Source organism: Scleropages formosus, chromosome 3 (genome assembly GCF_900964775.1).
Source record: "Scleropages formosus chromosome 3, fSclFor1.1, whole genome shotgun sequence".
Classification (NCBI taxonomy): domain Eukaryota; kingdom Metazoa; phylum Chordata; class Actinopteri; order Osteoglossiformes; family Osteoglossidae; genus Scleropages; species Scleropages formosus.
The window spans coordinates 8,585,202-8,604,795 of record NC_041808.1 but is presented as its reverse complement, the minus strand read 5'-3'; the positions used below and the strand labels follow the sequence as shown (position 1 = coordinate 8,604,795).

Here is a 19,594-nt window from a genome sequence, read left to right as displayed (position 1 = left end):
AGGACCTGCGAGAGGTCTTCAGAAAAGCCCGAGCAGCCAAATTGCCTCTGCATCTACCCTGGGACTGCGTGATCGACCTCTTGCCAGGTACCACACCGCCCCGGGGCTGCGTGTATCCTCTGTCTTTGCCAGAACAACGGGCCATGCAGGAGTACATAAACAAGGCTCTCGCTTCAGGCATTATCAAACCATCCACCTCTCCTGCAGCGGCTGGTTTCTTTTTCATCAGCAAGAAAGATGGGGGGTCTACGGCCGTGTATCAACTATCGGGGGTTAAACGCAATCATGGTCAAATATCCCCATCCATTGCCCCTAATTACGGCCTCCTTGGAAGGCATTCAAGGTGCTACCTGGTTCACAAAGTTAGAACTTCGAAGCGCGTATAACTTGATCAGGATCCGCGAGGGGGATGAATGGAAGACGGCGTTTTCCACCACTCTAGGTCATTGTGAGTATCGGGTTATGCTGTTTGGCCTAGTAAATGCCCCCTCGGTCTTCCAAGCATTTCTGAACCACGTGCTGGGGGATTTCATTAATCATTGTGCCATTGTATACCTAGACGATATCCTGATTTAGTGGGGGTGCGGTGGCGCAGTGGGTTGGACCTGGTCCTGCTCTCCGGCGGGTCTGGGGTTCAAGTTCCGCTTGGGGTGCCTTGTGATGGACTGGCGTCCCGTCCTGGGTGTGTCCCCTCCCCCTCCGGCCTTACGCCCTGTGTTGCCGGGTAGGCTCCGGTTCCCCGCGACCCTATATGGGACAAGCGGTTCTGAAAGTTTGTGTGTATGTGTGTGTGTATCCTGATTTACTCCCGGACCCAAGACGAACACATCCGGCAAGTACATGCAGTATTAAAGCGCCTCTTACAGCACCTACTGTATGTCAAGGGGGAGAAATGTGAATTCCACCAACACCAGATCTCCTTCCTGGGGTACATTTTGAGCCGGGAATGGATTTCCATGGACCCCCGGAAGGTCTGTGCGGTGACATCCTGGCCCAGGCCGACCATAGTAAGAGCGCTCCAACACTTCCTTGGCTTCGCCAATTATTACCGTCGTTTTATCTGAGGTTTCAGCATCGTGGCCGCTCCTCTTACCGCATTCACCGCCAGTAAAGAACGTCGGCTCCTGTGGGGAGAGGAAGCGGCGATGGCGTTTCAGGAGCTAAAGACCCAGTTCACATCTGCCCCGGTGCTGAGACAACCAGACCCGTCTTTACCCTTCGTGGTGGAGGTCGATACCTCCTTGGTCGGCATGGGAGCCGTCCTGTCCCAGAGGCAAGGGGACCCACCGAAGCTATACCCCTGTGCCTTCTTCTCCCAAAAGATGACCCCGGCAGAACGTAATTATGACATCGGGAACCAGGAGCTCCTTGCCATCAAACTCGCGCTCGAGGAGTGGCGACATTGGTTGGAAGGGGCTGTCCACCCATTTCTTGTCCTTACAGATCACCGAAACCTCAAGTACCTTGAAACAGCTAAAGGCTAAACTCCCACCAGGCTCGCTGGGCTTTATTCTTTACTAGGTTTAATTTCACTGTGTCCTATAGACCAGGTTCGAAGAACACAAAGGCTGATGCCCTGTCCCAACTTCATGACACTGAACAGACTCCGACCACCCCAGAGAGGATCCTCCCCAAGGGGTGCATCGCGGGCCCAATCCAATGGCAACTCCTCCAGGATATTCAAGATGCCCAAGCCAGTGAGCTGGAGCCGCCCGGGAGACCCGAAGGAAGAGTGTATGTGCCCAGTCCCTTCCGCACCGCAGTACTGAAGTGGGCACATGAGTCCCCAGAGGCGGGGCATCCCGGTATCCGGCGCACCCTCTCTCTTTTACAGGGACAATTTTGGTGGCCGTCCGTGACAGACTACGTCTGGGACTTCGTCCAAGCTTGTGTAACCTGTGCTCAGACCCGGACCCTGCCCAAGAAGGCCGCTGGTTTCTTGGAACCACCTCCCACACCAACACGACCCTGGACATACGTTGCGCTTGACTTCCTGATCGACCTACCTGTCTCTGAGGGTAAGACCATGATACTCTCAGTTGTTGATCGTTTCTCCAAAGCCTGTAGACCAATACCCCTTCCAAAGTTGCCCACTGCTCTTGAAGTTGCAGAAATCCTATTTGAGCAGGTATTCAAACTGTATGGACTTCCTGAAGACATTGTCTCAGACCGAGGACTGCAGTTTACCTCCCGAGTCTGGAAGGCCTTCTGGAATAGGCTCGGTGTGACGGTAAGCCTTACATTAGGATACCACTCGCAGGCCAACGGACAGGTTGAACGCCTGCAACAGGATATAGCAAGGTATCTACAGGCCTACTGTTCTCAACAACCACACCAATGGGCTCGCTACCTGTCATAGGCAGAATATGCCCACAACTCCGCTCAACACTCGTCAACAGGTATCTCGCCGTTTCAGTGCGTGTTGGGGTATCAGCCTGCTCTATTTCCTAGAGAGTCTCCACAGAGTCCAGTCCCCGCTGTGGAGTCCTGGCACCACGAAAGCAACCGAGTGTGGCAGACAGTCCGGAACCACCTGCTCCGCAATGCTGAAAGGTACAAACGCCAAGTAAGACCGAAACAGGCGTACCCTTTCCTTCGTGCCTGGGCAAAGAGTGTGGCTCTCCACTAGGGACCTTCATCTCAAGACCCCTTCTAAGAAACTCGGGCCCTGATACATCGGCCTCTTCAAGGTTTTGCGCCGAGTGACTCCGGTTACCTACCCCCTGCAGTTACCCTCGGATCTCCGGGTACATCCAACATTTCATGTATCTCTCCTAAAGCCTGTAGGGGTGTCCCTCCACCAACCGCTAGTTGATCCAGCTCGGTCCCTTCCTTTACCAATTGATGGGGACCAAACATGCACTGTCCGGGCCCTGTTGGACTCTCGCAGGCGGCGGGGTCGGCTACAATACCTCGTCGACTGGGAGGAATACGGACCGGAAGAGCGATCCTGGGTGGCAGCATCGGACATTCTCGACCCCGCACTCATCTCTGACTTCCACAGAGATCATCCCGAGTGCCCGGCCCCTCGCCCCAGGGGGCAGCCACCATCCCGGCCTGGGGAATCCAGAGCCGCCCGTCGGGAGGGGGTACTGTTACGTCTCCATCAACCAGCGCATCGACGACACCTGCTGTTCCCTGATGGAAAAGAAGATAAAAAGGGACGCGAGAAGGAGATAATGCGGAACCTTGTTCAGTAACTTCTCTTGCACTCCTGACTGTGTTACTTATAACTCCTTCCTGCCTCAACTTTTGCTTGTTTATTCTTTGACCACGATTCTCGCCTTACCCTGTGTATCCTATTTGCAGATCGCCCGACCTTCGTCTGTCCCCGACTTCTCTCTTGGATTATGTCTGTCTGTTATAATTATAAACATCGCTTTGAAGAACTCTGCACTTGAGTCCGTCACCGAGTGGAACGAAACCATGACAATGAACACGTGTAAAGGATACAATGCAGCTAGATACGAATACAGTACGGTACCTTAAACTGGTTAAAGAACACAAAAAAGTGAATTAGGCCCTAAGGTTGTTTTCTATTGTTATGGGATATTCTCGCTGTGCGCCGTTTCGGAAGCACTTTAAGGAATGTATAAGCGTTATTTTACCGCGGTCTACACACCAGTCCGTCTATTCGTGTTCCGAGGGGGCGGGGCCACACAGTCTTTAGTGGGCCAGCAGAGGGACTGTGACGTGTGGGGGTATAGCTCAGTGGTAGAGCATTTGACTGCAGATCAAGAGGTCCCCGGTTCAAATCCGGGTGCCCCCTCTTTTGCACACAAACTTCTCTTGCTGTTGCTTCCCTCATATAAAGCAATTGTTAGCTATTAATACCTATTCGAACTCTCCTTTTTTTGCAACGTATTGTATGCACACCTCATTTCAACGCAAAACATATTTATGTGGTACCACAGAATTTGGGGGGGGAAAAAAAAAACGATTTCAGCCAAGGATTTTGACTCGGACAGGTACGCGAAATTCAATCCATATGCTGCTTTCTTCGCTTCACAGGCGCGCGCGCGCGCGCACGCGCACTGCTTCTTACTCTGTCAAAGTGTAACCTACAGTGCGCGCGTGCCTAATTGATCACTCCAGCGGAGACGAGTGCGCCCGCGAACGACAGCACGAACTGCAGTCGTTCTGCACCTGGTAGTCTTTGCTATAGTGCCACACCTTCATTCGCCTCTGCCGCCCAGAGCTGAGCTCACTATAAAAAACACAACGTGGCGCAGCGGGCGGCCATTAAAAAGTCTGGACTCGGTCGGAGGTTTCAGCTTTGAGTCTCACCTCCTGTTGTGCTACTCGTAATGAAGAGGTGCTTAACTTGATAGTTAAAATTACCCATGATCTGTATAAATCAGTGTAACTCAGTGGTTTTAGAGACAAGCATCAGATAAATCAAAAATTCCATCAAAAAGCTGTTCTTTAATTTTTATGCATTCACAGATGACGGGTACGGCGGGTGTCACGAAGACAGGTCAATCGAGCGAAAGAAACTATAACAGATAAAACTTGTGAATCTGTCAAGTTCTGCTAGAACACAACCGGAAGTTTAAATGATTAACACTTATTAACGGAAAACTATGACAAAATGCTGCCTTTCTAATGTTCAGCTGCGTCAGGAGTTTGTCAAACCCTTAGGCCGGGACTGACATTCATACAAGAACTTAATTTCCTTTATTCAGTTACTGTCTAGGTGAATAAAGCAAGTGGGTAATGCTTTGTAGGGAAATTATTTCTTCATGTCAACTCTGATTGCTGTCCATCCAGAATATGTGGAGCTGGACTGAACCATAGGAAACAAGGTCGGTCGGTCAGTTGGTCAGTCGGGCAGACAGACACTGTCACTGTCCACTAGTCTGGATCATAACTCCCAAAGGACATGAGGTCGAAGCTCTTGGGTACAACACACAGCTGCAGATGTTGACCCCATAATTGATTTCTTCAGACTAATTGGGTGATTTCACTTTCAAATCAATGCAAAAATACTCTTCACAGAATAAATATTTAAAACTTGTTGAAAAGACTGTGCCAAAAATATTTCATCCATAAAAGCACAACTCCTTCACGAGTTAATGTGACAAAAAGAACTTTATATTTTGTACGCAAATACTGTACCGAGTTCCATGTATTCTTTTGTATTGTAAACATTTAAAGCAGCTTTACACAAAATACTGCAGAGATAATATGAACATGTGTAAAAAGGATACAATGCAGCTAGATACGAATACAGTACCTTAAACTGGTTAAAGAACACAGAAAAATGAATAAACTAAAAGTGGTGGGTTAGCCAGGGGGAAAAAGGCACCTTTAAAATCAGGGATAGCTGTCTGATAACTGTTCTTGCACTGAATCAAGAGTGATGTGGCGGGGGAGCTGCAACTGGTCCAGAGGATCTGCTCGTACCAAGGGTGTGAAAGGCCCTGAGAGAGTCTAGAGGCTCAAGTCTAAACTTTGATGAGGTCAATGGTGTGTTTAGAGACACTGCGGGGTATCACACACATATATTAACATGTTAGCTCAAAGTTCTTCTTTCGCCCAGGCTGTTGCTTCCTTCTGGCAACTGCAGAGGGTGCTGTGGTCAGGGGGCTGGGGAACGAGCTCCATGTCAGGATGCACAGTAGGGCGACTGGTCTGCCTCTCAGCGTACATCTGCAAGATAAAAAAAGTGGTGCAGAGAGGGCTGAGAACTGAGTGGTACCTGACAACAGCCCCTCCTACAGGAGATATGGTACAGTATTGTACCTGTAACCTACTTTACACTGACTCCTCAAAATGCAAACACAACTGGGACTGGAAGTCTGTTTCTAACTCATTCTGCTTGTTACTCAAGTCAAAAATGTTTGTATCGTTGACAATTCATAACTAGACTGTTCATAACACAAGGAGCTGGTGTAGCAGACAAAGGTCCATACCTGTAGCACAGTGTAGTAGTAACAGTACAATTTATTTGGCTGTAACAGTTCTCTGGCTGCCATCTGCCCCTGGCGGGCAATCTCTTGCACCTCAGCATCGTTCTCCTGAAAGGAAGAGGGTAGACACACACACACACACACACACATTAGTACTGCCTGCAGTACAATGAGAAGAACTTTAAAAAATTCTGTCCAGTCATTGACAGAGACTAATAAACAGCGATAACTATTTTATCGTAATCATCATCATGAATAACATGGCGCCACTCACTTTGGCCCATCGGATTTTGTCCAGAAGGTCTGAGAGGTTCCTCCTGAACGGCAGGTAGTGCACACCTGGATGCAGCTGGCTATAGAAGTGCTCATAGTAGGGAGAATCCTGTTTCAGCACCAGGCTGTTCCCTAGCATCAGGTAGGGGAAGCGGTATGCCGCCACGGTGCCGTCCACATTCACCTGGTACTTATACTGCAGGGAGCGGGGAGGAGAGAAGCACATGGGTCACCAGTCTATTATGCAGTTGGGACAGGAATTACTGTGCTGTGAGGTGCCTGCTCACCTGGAAGAAGTTGAAGAAGCCCACAAGTGGTGCCTTGCCAAGATCCTTCTCTCGGTCCCGGAAGAAGAAGAAGCCAGTGATCCCAGCATCCAGAAGATCCGGGCTGTCCCTAGACATGGCCACAAGCTGGAGGCGTTCCTCACGGCTGTCCCGCCCACGGAAAAAAGCCCGCTCTGTCTTGTTGCACCAGAGGGGGCCTGGCTGACAGGAAGGGGTGGTCATTTGGGTTTCAAATATTCGCGGGTAATGCCGCCACTCTTAAAACAGGGAGGAAGTGAATTCAAAGCTACACTTTATAGGCCCTACATTCGCACCTGTGTTCCCTTGGACTGACAGCAGGTCATTGGTCACACCTCTCAGGGTCTCGAGCATGGAGTGTGTAATGTCATAGGTGGGCAGGACTATATCGCGGGTTTCTGTGGAGCCGCACCAGGAGAGGATGGGCACTGGGCGGTCCTCTGCTGCACGTGTCTCTATGGGCCAGTCACCAACATTGATATAGAGCTCAACATCAGGTAGCCACACCTTGTCAGCGTAGGTTGGGAGAGAGGGGGGGAGTGTGAGAGGAATAGGATGAGAATAGCTCCATTCAGTCCATTTATCTATTACAGACACACCAATCCTTAAAATTACACTACTTCTTCCATAAAATCATCCCCCAAAGTGAATTCCCATTGTGAGAGGATCAAATCGACATTATTTCTTTTTGGAAAAAATTGTGTTCCCAGACAATAAACATCACCTCTAATTAAATACGGAAACAAAAGGAGTTTTTATGCAAGACAATAACACCAACATATTTTATGATATTTGAAACAAAATTATTTACAGCTTTTTATTTAATGTTACATTTTAATTAATTCATTATCAATAACCACTCAACCAGTGTTTCACTGTCACCTGCTGAAGGCGTTCCTGGCGACCACCGCAACCACCCTGTGACTAATCCCGGAGATGGAGCACAAAAGCAGCTGGTCAGACACACTTGGCCGTGGAACCTCAACCTGAGAAGACGCACTCCCCAACACTCCGAGACCTCTACGACCCTCCGCTCTGTGATTACGAATACGACTCTTATGTTACAGAAATAAACGCACCTGCGTTTGAGTCCATCGATCTGGTTTCCCATGTTCGTCATGACAGTGTATGGATTTTTATATTTTAAACGTTTGCTGAATTCTAATTGAAGTAACAAATACGGAGGAAAAGTGTCTTTTTAAAGTCTCTTATTATCTTAACATCTTATTCATTGCTTTTCCTGATTTTTAATAAATCTGTTGTTTTACCCAAGTCTTGGACAGCTTGTGTTTTAAACTGTGTAGTTCTCACTCTGAAGAAGTGCTTCACTGCTGAGCGCTTCGTTTTCCTCATTCTGAATTAAACTAGTGACACTAAAAATCTTCTTTTCTGCAGCAGCTGTGGAGTACAATGTGTGTTGTTTGTTTTTTTTTTTTTTTTTTTACTGATTTTTAAGGGTTTTTGAATTTGGGGGACACTATTACAGCAGCCATTGGAGCTGAGTGTGGTGTTTGTGAAGCAAACAACTGTACTGTACACACACTCATGAGAGGAAATGTACACATGCACTCATACTCCATTACTTGTTTTTAAAGACTGCAATTGCAATGTTTTACTTGCACTTTTACCCAGCTGTCCTTCAACCAGCTTGCAGTCAGACTGAAAGCTGCACAGCGACTGCACTGAGATGGAACTTCCTTTTATAAACCTGCACCTGCCTGATATAACACAGAGCAAAGGCCACTGGAGTTCTCACATCAACTTTTTTAACACACACTGTGGAGGTAAAATGACCACGACAAGTGGAAATGCCACTGTACTGAATCATAAACCTGTTGTATTAAAAAGGTTACACATCGTCATTAATTTTAGCCCTTTCCCATCGTAGAGGACTGAACAGGTTACTCTAGAAGCACTGCACACATATACACCACACTTCCTCTACATTCTGTTTCCATCAGATCCAGGGCGTGTAACAGGAAGGACCTCTTCAAGCAACCACATCCACACTGAAAACTCAACACACTTCCAGGCAAACTGAAAACACAGTTAGGGTAGGAAGGCTACAGCAAAGCCTTTCTGGGATTCATCCCACTCACCTTCCGGGCCAGAGAGAGCAGCATCTCGTCAGAGAACATCTTGAAATCCGTGTACTTGCCCAGGGATCGGCGGTACACTTGGTTGTTCAGAATAGTGTAATGGATGAGCCCTCCTCGCTGGGCAAAGCGGCGTGGCACCTCCTGCAGGAGGTGCTGCAGGTCAATGGTGGGGAAGGAGCTAAAGTCCTGCAGGATCTGTGGCTCCTGGGAAGGACACACCATAGCGCTCTGCCAACTGGAAATGTTGGTCTTGGGGCAGTCGCAGTACTCATGGAGTACTGGGCCTGAAAGAAAGAGGGGAGAAAGGCACTTGACCAATCGAATGCATGTGAACATCGCCTGCTGTGTCACCTTCTACTGCCCAAACAGTTTCGAGAGCGGTACTGAGTCTCCACTTTTCCATCTTACACTGCCCTGGATGTGCTCAAAGTGAAGGTGAGGAGATGCCAAACCAGTGTGTGACACTACCTTCGAGAATGTAGGGCGACTTGCTGACATGCTGGTCCTTGTGCAGAACTTCCACCTTCAGCCCCTTGGTGGCACTGGTGTATAGTCGGTACCTCATGAGGAAAGAGCCATCGCCACGGTCCAGCGGCTGTGGGACATGGATGCGAACGTGTTCGTCTGGGGACAGCGAGGTGATCCGCACCTGGAATGGTTCTTTACCTGGTCCATAATGACATGAAGGATGTTTGTCTCTGAGCAAACTCATGAGACTCAACCAGACAAAAACACAAACACCTGACCTATACAAGAGGCCTAGAGAAAACACCACATGCAATATAAAAAGAAAGAAAAACCTTTTCAAAACACTCAGATGCAGATCCAGCTTTGAATAAACCATGAATGTGGGGAATTGACTATTTTGAATCTCTTGAACACTGTGACAAGAGTTCCAGTTAAGAACTTCCAGTTTAGTACTTGGTGGTGACTTTGATCATTCAGCTGTCCAAGCAGTGATCTGTTGACAAGTTAGCAACCGTCTTCACCCAAGTGTCCAGAACCTGTGGCCTCAGGTCAGATGGCAAAACTGCAAAGTTGGTCACCGGCCTTCATCCTAGGACCCAAGGTACTCTGGTACCAAGTACAGTACAGTCATTCCTAACATAATGGGGATAACTTGTTTTGGAGTAAAAATATGTCATGTACAATTAATTAAAATGCAAAAAAGAAATTATTTTTATGCATGACACTGATAAAATGTTTCATTCTTTTTTTGTTATAACAAAATTATTTCTATCTTGTCTTTCACCATTTCACCTCTCTGTGGAATTAAAATTACCGTATAATAGTCAAAAATCTCACAGTACTAAATCATAAGCAGGGAGGTGTGGTGGTGCAGTGGGTTTGGCCTGTGCCTGCTCTCTGGTGGGTCTGGGGTTCAAGCCCCACTTGGGGTGCCTTGTGACAGCCTGGCTTCCTGTCCTGGGTGTGTCCCCTCCCCCTCCAGCCCTACACCCTGTGTTGCTGGGTTAGGCTCCGGCTCACCACGATCCCACTTGGGACAAGCAGTTTCAGTCAGTGTGTGTGAATCATAAGCCCGTTGCAATAAAAAGGCTATATATTCCCATAAAGCATTGCAGTGGTTTATCATTGAATGGGACACTGTTAGATGATGTACATTGTATTTGTTATGGAAAATCTATGACTCACACAGAAGCCCGATAACAACTCATGACTTGAGTTGAGATCAAACCAGCTGTTCTCTCTGATTACGTGCTTCAGAGTTTTCCATCACAACCCACATGTGCACTGGAACCTTGCAGGAGGACAGAGAATCCAGGTAGTACCATCTCTAAAAAGGCTCAATACTCTGTATATCTTCTGGAGCATAAATACAATGTCCAAAGCTTTCCTTAATGGAGAAAGGCCCGCTGTGGGTCAGTCAGGACCCCCACATCTGCCCAGGGTCTCTGAACTGGGGCAACTCCAAAGAAGATGAGACATCCCACTGACCTGGACCACATCTATGTCTATGTCCCACACAGCATCCATCATTTACATTCATCTTTTCTCCAAAGCAGCTTACAGTGTTAAGCTTACAGTTATTACAAGCTTATAAATATTCACCCATTTACAGAGCTGAGTAATATTTTATGTTTTTTTTTTTTAACTAGAGCAATTCAAGATAAATACCTTACTCAAGGATACTACAGCCAGAGATCAAACTTGCAACCTGGGGATCCAAAGGCAAGAGCTCAAACCACTACACTATAAGCTGTCCCTATGATTGTGTTTGTCTTCCACCATCTCCACCTGTTGACCCCACTAAACAGAGCTCTGGGGACCACCCTGCCACAGGACAAATGAAAACTTTATTCCTACAGTAATAATAATAATAATAATAATAATAATAATAATAATAATAATAATAATAATAATATCCCTGCCGCACCACCCACCCATCCACTGGGGACCCATCACTCAGCACCCAGTTTGGCTCCGTTCACTGCAAGGAAGGAAACTGTACAGGACAGGTGAGCAGTGGGCTTTACCTGGCGAGCACGTGAGATTCTCCCCCGTGACGCTCACCGCCTGGATATAAAAGAAGCGCACAGGCAGCACGGCGGCGGGGTCGAGTCCCGGCCCCCAGACGGTGCTGAGCTTGGAACTCAGCTGGGGGGCGCCACAGAGCGCGGAGGCGCCGCAGGACCAGAACAGGAGTAGCGAGAGCAGCAGCGAAGGCTCGGTAGAGCCGGATTCGTACAGCGGCATCCTGCCGGAACGAGGAGCCCTCCGGGAATCGCCGTGACGACCGGGGTGTGTGGGGGGCGGGGCCACGATACGAAGTTTCGCTTTTTCCCACTGAACTCGTTCCCATCTTAGCTCTGTCAGAAATCCCCACAAACGTGAGACCGGCAACCTTCTTCTCGCTGCGTAACTACAAACACGCCATTTCCACCACGAAATGTTCACTTTTATTTCTATTAAATGTGTTCCAAACTCGATGTGTCTCGCCAAAAGGGGGACGATGTGGCACAGGAACCACAAACTTGGTTCCGTCTGTGGGTTACCCCGTTCCCGGTGTTCATTCATAAAAAAACTTCCTTCCATCCATCCAAAGTATAGTCTCTCTAGTCTATTTGTATTAAATTTAAAATCCTACGTTTTATTCTCTAATTTTTTTTATGAATCGCCTTGGAGCATTAAACATGCAAATAGCAATAAATAGCATAAATACAACATAAAAACACCGTAGAATATAACACACTTCACCGGCTTCTCACGGTGGAATATTCCAGTCGTGAAGGTGTGATCATTTGATACACCCCAACCAGATTGCTTCCCTCCTCCACCTTTGCCCACTTGGTTTTGTTTTGCTCTGGTTCCGATGTGGTAAAATGACCCCCCCCCCCCCCCGAGAACTGCTGATTCTCTCTACATTTAAGAAGAGTATTAAAACTCACGTATTCCGGACTCACTTTTCCCATGATCTTTTAACTGCATGTAATGTATAAACGTTTATGCTCAATAACGATACGATCACAATTGTTGAATAACAGATTAACTTCTATGCAGCTACTCGTGTGATGTACATTCGGCGGAAAGGAACAAATTAACTGTACTTTATTATGATCACGCATCTAAGTCTCTTTCTGGGGATGTAATGCACACATTGAATCGTGTTTTTCTGTGAGAAAAGCGTCGGCTAAATGAATAAATGTAATGTTTGGGTGAAGGCATTAATACAAACTATGTTTTCACATAAATTAAAAATTCCAATTCATCCAAAATTCATCATTGTAAATGAAAAAAATATTCAATTTTTTATTTACTGAAAAAAGACTGTACCGTTAAATTCAAAATATTAATGCACATTTTTATTTTTAAAACAGTTAGCTATTGTTTTTCTTAGTGTTTCCAAAGTTTCCCTGCATCTAAACCCTTTGTCTTTCAGGATCTAAGATGGAATATCTGTTTTACTAGAAAATCTTACTTTGACTTACTGTGGTATTGAGGTAGACATGAAGACCAAATTTCTACTGGCATTAAACTAACCATGTACAATTACTGCACCTGATTACTTAATCTAATCTAAGTAGTTAAACACACAAACTATTAATTGTTTGAGAAATACTGCTTTGAGCATTTAGCCACACTTTGTATGAGTCACCAAAGATCAGTCTGTGTCAAGTTCTCTACAGACATGTCTCCTTCTCACCCCCGTCTGGGCTCAGGTAGTACTCGTCATCTGTGGTACTGTCCGAATCAGACTCCTTGAAGGCCAATGGGTTAAACCCGGATCTCACGGGGGGCAATTGGGACGTTTGTATCCGCCTGTCTGAGCATCCTGTGGCCCAGCTCTGGGTGCCAGACAGGGCTTTGTACTGAATCCTCAGAGAACCAGTAAGGCCAGAGTCGTGTGTCAGGTCACAGATGGCAGGCAGTTCAGGACCTGTGGCCATTCGCTCATGTCGTGTGGGCCGACTGCAGTGAACACTGTTCACTGTGACAAAACGTCCCCTTTCCAGGTGAAAGTCAGGAGTTGAGTGCCAGTGGGACTCTCTGCGAAGGTGTGGGGCAATATCTGTGCAGTCACTGTTCTGGATTTTGTTTCCTTCAAGTTTTCTTGTTGCTTTTCTTGGGTAGCGCTTTGATTTTTTCATTGCTAAACCAATTGTATGCTGCCTACTGCTAAAGGATCTTTGGTTATTACCTATATCCACATATATAGGCTTTGGAGTTTGTTCAGTGCAAAGGAAAGGTCCAGAATACTGTTGAGGTGAGTCTTCAGATTGTATTAGAGAGTCCCTAAATATAAATTCCTTGAGTGAATGGCTCAGTGTTGACTCCATGAATGAGCCAATGAGTCTGGATGGAGTTAGTGAACCGCTGAGTGTAGACTGTCTCACTGAGTCAAAAACTGTAGATTGAATTGATACGCCAGGGAAAGCAGACTCCCTTGATAACTCTATAGGCACTTTCATAGAGTCAGTGACTGTAGTCGACCTCAATAAATCTACAGACTCTCTCAGAGAGCAAGTGACTGTGGATTCCTTCAATGAACCAGAGAAAGCTGCCTCCCTAGATAAGTCTACAGACTCTCTGAGAGAGCCAGTGACTGTAGATTTCTTCCTTGAAGTTTTCCCAGGAACAGTCTCCACAGGTATGATTTTCCCACATAAGGCTTTCCCAGGTATGATCTCCCTTAGCGTGACTTCCTCAGTAATAGTTTCCTTAAAAGTGAGTTCTCCAGGTATGAACTCCCCTGGTAAGACTTTCTCGGCCGTGATCTCTCCAGATGTAACTTCCCTAGAAGTTGTTTCTCTTGGAGTGCTGTCTCCACATACGAGTTCACCAAACGAGGCTTTCCTATGGGTGACCACCTCATAGTCAATTTTCTCAGTAGTAGTTTCTCCAGGTATGATCTCCCTAGCAGTGGCTTCTCCGGGTACATTCTCTCCAGGTATGATCTCTGCACAAGAGGATTTCTCAGGTATGACATCTCTAAGTGCGACTTCCTTAGTAATAGCTTCTCCATAAGCGGCTTTTTTGTGTATAATCTCCCCATCTGAGGCTTCCCCAGGCAAGTATTTCTGAGATATCTCCACAGAAGATGCTTCCCTGTATGCGGATTCCCCAGTAGTAGTTTTCCCAGGAATAATCTCCCCAGCTGAATGTTCATCAAGTGAGTTTTCCTTATGTTGGAGCTCACTATGTGCTAATTCCCCAGCAATACTTTCTCTAGCTGTGGTCTCCCAATGTGAAACTTGGTGAGGTGAGACTTCACTAAGTATGATCTTCCCAGGTGAGGCTTGTCTATATGTGACCTCCTCATGTATGAATTCCATAGCAGTACCTTTCCCAGGTATAGTTTTCCCAAGTGAGGCTTTCCTGTGTACAGCCTCTTTGTGTGCAAATTCCACAGCAATAATTTCCCCAGATACGATCTCTCCAACTGAATCTTTCCGAGATATTATCTCCACAGATGAGGCTTTTCCAAGTATGATGTCTCCAGATACGTCTTCTTCAGGTATTGCGTCTCCATTAGTGGCATCTACAATTGTGACTTCATCAGGTACAGCTAACTGAGGACAGGAGAAATTAATCAATTACACAAGAGTCCTGTCAATGAATAGTCTTGACCAGAAACATGAAGAGACAGTCACAGAAATATCAAAATATGAGAAGGAACATTCATTACATTACATGTATGACTCAGTTGTATGAACAGTTTTTCTGTATGCAAATAATCCTGCAGGTTCATACCAAAGTAGGAGTTTCTCTGCACACAGAATGACCCCTAATATCCTTCCGTGAAGAGGCGGTTAAATTGTGATAGTTATGAAAACTAGACATTCCCAGCTGACCACATTACGAATATTCAAACCTCACGATAAGTGCGTGAATGAGTTTTGTGTGCATCTGCAGGCCTCTGTGTACACAGACCATGTGTATATTGGCCTTTTAAACATTTACACTTGGTGTGGCATGCAAGTTAGCACGGTAACTCCTGTTGCAATGGAGGGAAGATGCTACAGCAGGCTTCCTCAACTACTTTCATATGAGGTCCAAATTATCAAATGTAAAATGTAGGGATGGTCACATACTGTATTTTAGAGAATAATTCTCAGATCTCAGCACTTACATGACGTTGGCATTTTCTGTATAGAATAAATTTTGTTCTTCCTTACTTTGTCATTAATCAATACCTCCTCAAGAGTACCTAGCATACAGCCTTTCAAAATGTAAGTCTCTGAATGCTTTTTCTTTTGTGATAACCCATGCTACAGAAAGGGAGGCTGACGTAGCCTACTCTTGCTCAAGATAGCTCATCTCTGCTCGTGGTTCACCATTAGTCTGTGCACTTTATGTCTGCGAGAATCTGAGTCTGCAGGAAAATTTGTGTCAAAGTCTGAGTAGTTGATACTGAAGTGGCTTCTCTAATTTTATTCACTTGTCACAGCAACAGACTCATTACAGACCAAACACACTGGTTTTGTCTCAGCATGTACAAACAAATATTTCTTCGCCCAATCAGTATTAAAAAAGTCAATGATAAAATAGTTTATCTTTAAGGTAGGGAGAGACATTTTTGGATTTTTTTTTTGGGAAATGTACTAACTAACAAAGAGGTGGAATATTGCAGAATCTTGAAATTTTGTCAGTATCTAAGCAGGATCTGACAAGTGATGGGGCAAAGAGGGAAAGCCGTTCTCTATTTGAGGAATCTGGACTGGGTGCATTTTGGCCAGAAACAGTTTTTTGTAGAGGACTGCATTTAAATTTTTGATGTTCAGAATCATCTTAAGGGTTGGACTTGACCTGCGGGTCACCAGTTGGAAAGGTCTGTGCTACACGTTACTGGGCAGTTCATCATATAAAATGAACTCACAGAGTTTCAGTTTGAGACATGTTTCCTCATAGACACAGAAGAATGAAATCAATTTCTACACAGACACGAGATGGCCAAATTAGAAACGGTTTAAATGAAAAATCCCTAACATAACCTTATCAGTCATCTAATCTCAGCCTGGCTCGCTTTTTTTAATGGCAAATCAGTTATTGATTTTGACAGTGACCGTACCTGAGCGTATCTCTCAGCCTCACCGCGGCTCCTCAGTGCCACTCGATCAAGGCTGCAAGAGCACAGAGAGAGTGTTGGCCCACAGCTTTCAAGCTACACAGATCAAAGTTCAGTTGACCAAAATCACACACCGAACATTCACCATTCACAATTAAACCGAAAAAATCTGCAAGTTTCCCTGAAAAGGCAACAGATGGTGTTTCTTAATGTACAATAATATGGAAATAGAACAGGCTGGAGTTTGTGTATAGTGATGTTGTACAGAAATTGCTGGAGAGAATACAAAGTTTGATCGTCCCCAAGGTGCTGGAGAATGTATCCAGTCTATGTATGGTTTTTTCTCTGTGTCAGGAACATCTTTATGGTGCTCTCATGGAGTTTAATTTGCTTACTTGAGCTTACTGTGGTTCTTTTTTTGTGGAAGCCTAAAGGAGAAGAGTGAAGCGAGGCGGGTTCGAAGCGGAATGCCTCTAGTCTTTGTGTGTTCTTCATTCTTCTCTTTAGCGGTGATTCTCCGCTCTGGAAATTGAAAATTAAAAGCAAGATGAACACAGCCTGATGGTGTTTCCATCTGACTGATATGCAGAACATTTTTCATTCTCTCTGTTGTATTTGAACCTGCCTGTATGGTTAGCATGAGGTTCCCACCCCTCAGGCGCTCATATTTCCTCACCTTTGCTTCTTGTTTTGCTGATGCTAAATGAGGCAGGAGAACAACAGCCAGAGCTGGAATTGTACTCGCGGTTGGCCTTCTTGATCTCCTGGAACCATTGTCCTGATACCCCCCAGAGCCACCGATCATCCCTGGACACCTCCCGGAGCTTCCTGTACAGGGACACAAAGAGCAGTTCTCCCTTGGGTGTGTTCAGTCACACACCTGCGAATGTTCACAGTTTGCATAGCTGGAATTTCAATACCTGTGTAACAATGCAATGCTGTAGTGTGGGTTGTGCTATTTTAGAATTATATCACCGGTCCTGTAACAGAAACACCATTGTTTTGAACCTTAGATGACATGTTGTCAGTGTGACCTTTAGTGAAAGGATATCAATCTTATGTTCACCTGTGACAGGATTCAAACATGCAGCAGTGTGTGAAATTCTCACCTGTCTGTGTGATTTCATGGCAAAAATTATATTTTAACCCCAAATGAGTGATTCTTTGTCCAGGGATTCAGCGGGATAAGCAGACAAGTGGCAGCGGACAAGTGAACGCACTGGAACTGCTGTGGTGAAATGTGAACCTCACTGACTGTGAATACCAGTCCTCGGTTTACATTTATTCATTTAGCAGACACTAAGTTCTCCAAAGCGACGTGCATCTCACATAAAATACAATGTGTGCATTACATCAACAAAAAGAGACTTAGATGCAAACGCGTGATTCTAAAGTACAATTTTGTTACTTTCCAGCGTATGAACTAATGTACATCACACGAGTAGCTGCATAAAGTTAAAGAATCGAAAAACTGACATACACTTGGTGACCTGCAAGCAGATTGTACACTTGTTTATTGGGCAACACGCTACTTTCATTCAGTTAAGGACTGAAGAGCTTAAGGCTTTAAACGCTACTTGAATAATAATGATTGTGGTGGTTCACACCAAGAACAAATCATTGAGAGTTTTGTAAAAGACAGGTTCCTGCCAGCCTGTAGAGTGTAAGTTGACGAAAGTTAATTGTCATTGGTTAATTCGTAATTTAAGCGGGAATTCTTATAGGTTGCACTATATATAGCGCGGGCTTTGTCGCGCGGTAACAGACGAGCTTCCGCGGTGTGAAATGAGATTGTGACACGAGCTACTGTTTTCAATAAACTATTTTATTTGCGCACTCTGAGTGTTCCAATGCTTTGTTTCAGTAAAACCTCTAAGAATGGTGTACCTTCCTTTCGGACACCACAATAATAATAATAATAATAATAGTAGTGGTGCCTGTAGGCGAATGGTAACTGCCTTTCCACAACGGGGTTTCCCACTGAAAACTGGGATTATTCCAAAAAAATCCTTATTTATCGCACTAAAAACGTCGTATAATGTAATAGATTTGAATATGATTAGCGGTATAATGAAAGCACAAAAGTTACAGTCTTAGCTAAATCATGCATAGAAAAAAAAAAAATACATACACACTGTGTCTGAAACCGCTTGTCCCCAGCGGGGTCGCGGCGAACCGGAGCCTAACCCGGCAACTCGGGGTGGGTCTGGAGGGGGAGGGGACACACCCAGGACGGGACACCAGTCCATCGCAAGGCACCCCAAGCGAGACATGAACCCCAGACCCACCGGAGAGCAGGACCCGGTCCAACCCACCGCACCACCCTCACACACATATAAAAATATTTAAAAAAATCTATTAAATAAAATCATGTAGCCAGCGACTACTGATGAAATTATTACTATTACTAAATGCCATGAAGTCACTCACTGGACCCGCTGTCGCTCCGCACGTCGGAGGCGCGAGTCGCGCTCCAGCACGCGGCGCATGGCCGCCGCCTCCTCTTCGTTCAGAGACACATTAATGTCCCAGTTGGAGTTACTCAGATTCACCCGAGTCATCATGGTGACCGCAGACTCATCAACGTGATCCGACAGAGAGTAAAAAACAGTAAAGCGGAGCGAGGCACGATGAGGAGGAGTGCGGAGTCAGAGTCCAAAGTCAACAGCGTCCCTTCTTTCTCCCGTTCACTTCCTCTGCTCTGCCGCGTCACGTTGTTTCACACTGTTTTACAGTGTTTACTCAGTCAGTGGGTTAAAGGCTTGGACGTGTAACCTGAAGGTTGTTGGTTCCACTCCTATTTCCCTGCTGCCATTCGCCGATGAGTCCCGCAGACAGGGGTGTGACAGTAACACTCTAAGCTATATTTACATGTACTGATTTAGCCGACACTTTTCTCCACAATAACGTATAATTCAGAGTAAAACAAAAGTGCGGAGTAGAAACAGAGACAGGCGGTCCTCGAAGACCAGGTCAGGTCAGTCCAGTATCCCAGTTTAACCAGTACACATTACACGAGTGGCTGCGTAGAGTTAGTAAATTCTTCTTACCGAGACTCTCAGTAAACAACCGTGTCATAATTAGACATTTATTTAATCTGGAAAAAGTTTGTAAGGTTAAAAATGTCATAATTACATACAAAACAAATGGAAAAATACAACAAGTAACATTTTTACACTGACTTGTATTTATCTTTAAATAAAATATTGTGACTTTTTATTTTTTCCACACAACTCTTAAATACACAACTCAAATACAATAAAACAAAAGACCATGTAGGTCACTTTGAAAAGGGCACATGTGTGAAATGTGTTTTTGGAAAAATTAAACAGTTCATCTCATTGTTACCCGTGCGCCTGTATTCCTCCATCAGTTTTTTAATGTGCATTTCACTGTTTTTCAGCCTAACAGCATCATTCATTTCCCAGACAAAAATTAATATATTTATGCATGTTAATTAAAATGAATTTTAAGGGTTTT

The 19,594-nt window shown here is 45.5% G+C and overlaps 2 protein-coding genes and 1 non-coding gene across 3 annotated transcripts; 1 reads left to right on the top strand and 2 right to left on the bottom strand.

Moving 5' to 3' along the window:
* The first annotated feature begins 3,697 nt into the window (after positions 1 to 3,697).
* Positions 3,698 to 3,769, top strand: trnac-gca (transfer RNA cysteine (anticodon GCA)). Its single transcript has one exon. It is a non-coding gene; the product is annotated as a tRNA-Cys (tRNA).
* Positions 3,770 to 5,201: 1,432 nt separating this feature from the next.
* poglut3 (protein O-glucosyltransferase 3) lies at positions 5,202 to 11,532 on the bottom strand. The gene is made up of 8 exons (XM_018734725.2): positions 11,085 to 11,532; positions 9,058 to 9,255; positions 8,590 to 8,873; positions 6,787 to 6,997; positions 6,473 to 6,669; positions 6,187 to 6,381; positions 5,916 to 6,020; positions 5,202 to 5,652 (listed from the first exon to the last, which is right to left on the bottom strand). Exons 1-8 carry the CDS (start codon positions 11,302 to 11,304, stop codon positions 5,521 to 5,523), a joined length of 1,542 nt encoding a protein of 513 aa, XP_018590241.1. The 5' UTR covers positions 11,305 to 11,532; the 3' UTR covers positions 5,202 to 5,520.
* Positions 11,533 to 16,505: 4,973 nt separating this feature from the next.
* LOC108923736 (exophilin-5-like) lies at positions 16,506 to 18,768 on the bottom strand. Its single transcript, XM_018734685.1, has 3 exons — positions 18,545 to 18,768; positions 16,791 to 16,942; positions 16,506 to 16,636 (listed from the first exon to the last, which is right to left on the bottom strand). Exons 1-3 carry the CDS (start codon positions 18,676 to 18,678, stop codon positions 16,506 to 16,508), a joined length of 417 nt encoding a protein of 138 aa, XP_018590201.1. The 5' UTR covers positions 18,679 to 18,768.
* Between the last annotated feature and the right edge of the window lie 826 nt (positions 18,769 to 19,594).

Bases quoted from the DNA above. Each gene is read 5' to 3' on its own strand.
- poglut3 (XM_018734725.2), bottom strand. From the start codon at position 11,304: ATGCCGCTGTACGAATCCGGCTCTACCGAGCCTTCGCTGCTGCTCTCG. The intron at 9,256-11,084 runs GTAAAGCCCACT...ATTATGGACCAG, and splicing joins GAATCTCACGTGCTCGCCAG to GTAAAGAACCATTCCAGGTG. The intron at 6,021-6,186 runs GTGAGTGGCGCC...TCTTCCTTTCAG, and splicing joins ACAAAATCCGATGGGCCAAA to GAGAACGATGCTGAGGTGCA.
- LOC108923736 (XM_018734685.1), bottom strand. From the start codon at position 18,678: ATGATGACTCGGGTGAATCTGAGTAACTCCAACTGGGACATTAATGTG. The intron at 16,943-18,544 runs GTGAGTGACTTC...GTCCCTGTACAG, and splicing joins GCGGAGCGACAGCGGGTCCA to GAAGCTCCGGGAGGTGTCCA. The intron at 16,637-16,790 runs GTGAGGAAATAT...TTCAATTTCCAG, and splicing joins CAGCAAAACAAGAAGCAAAG to AGCGGAGAATCACCGCTAAA.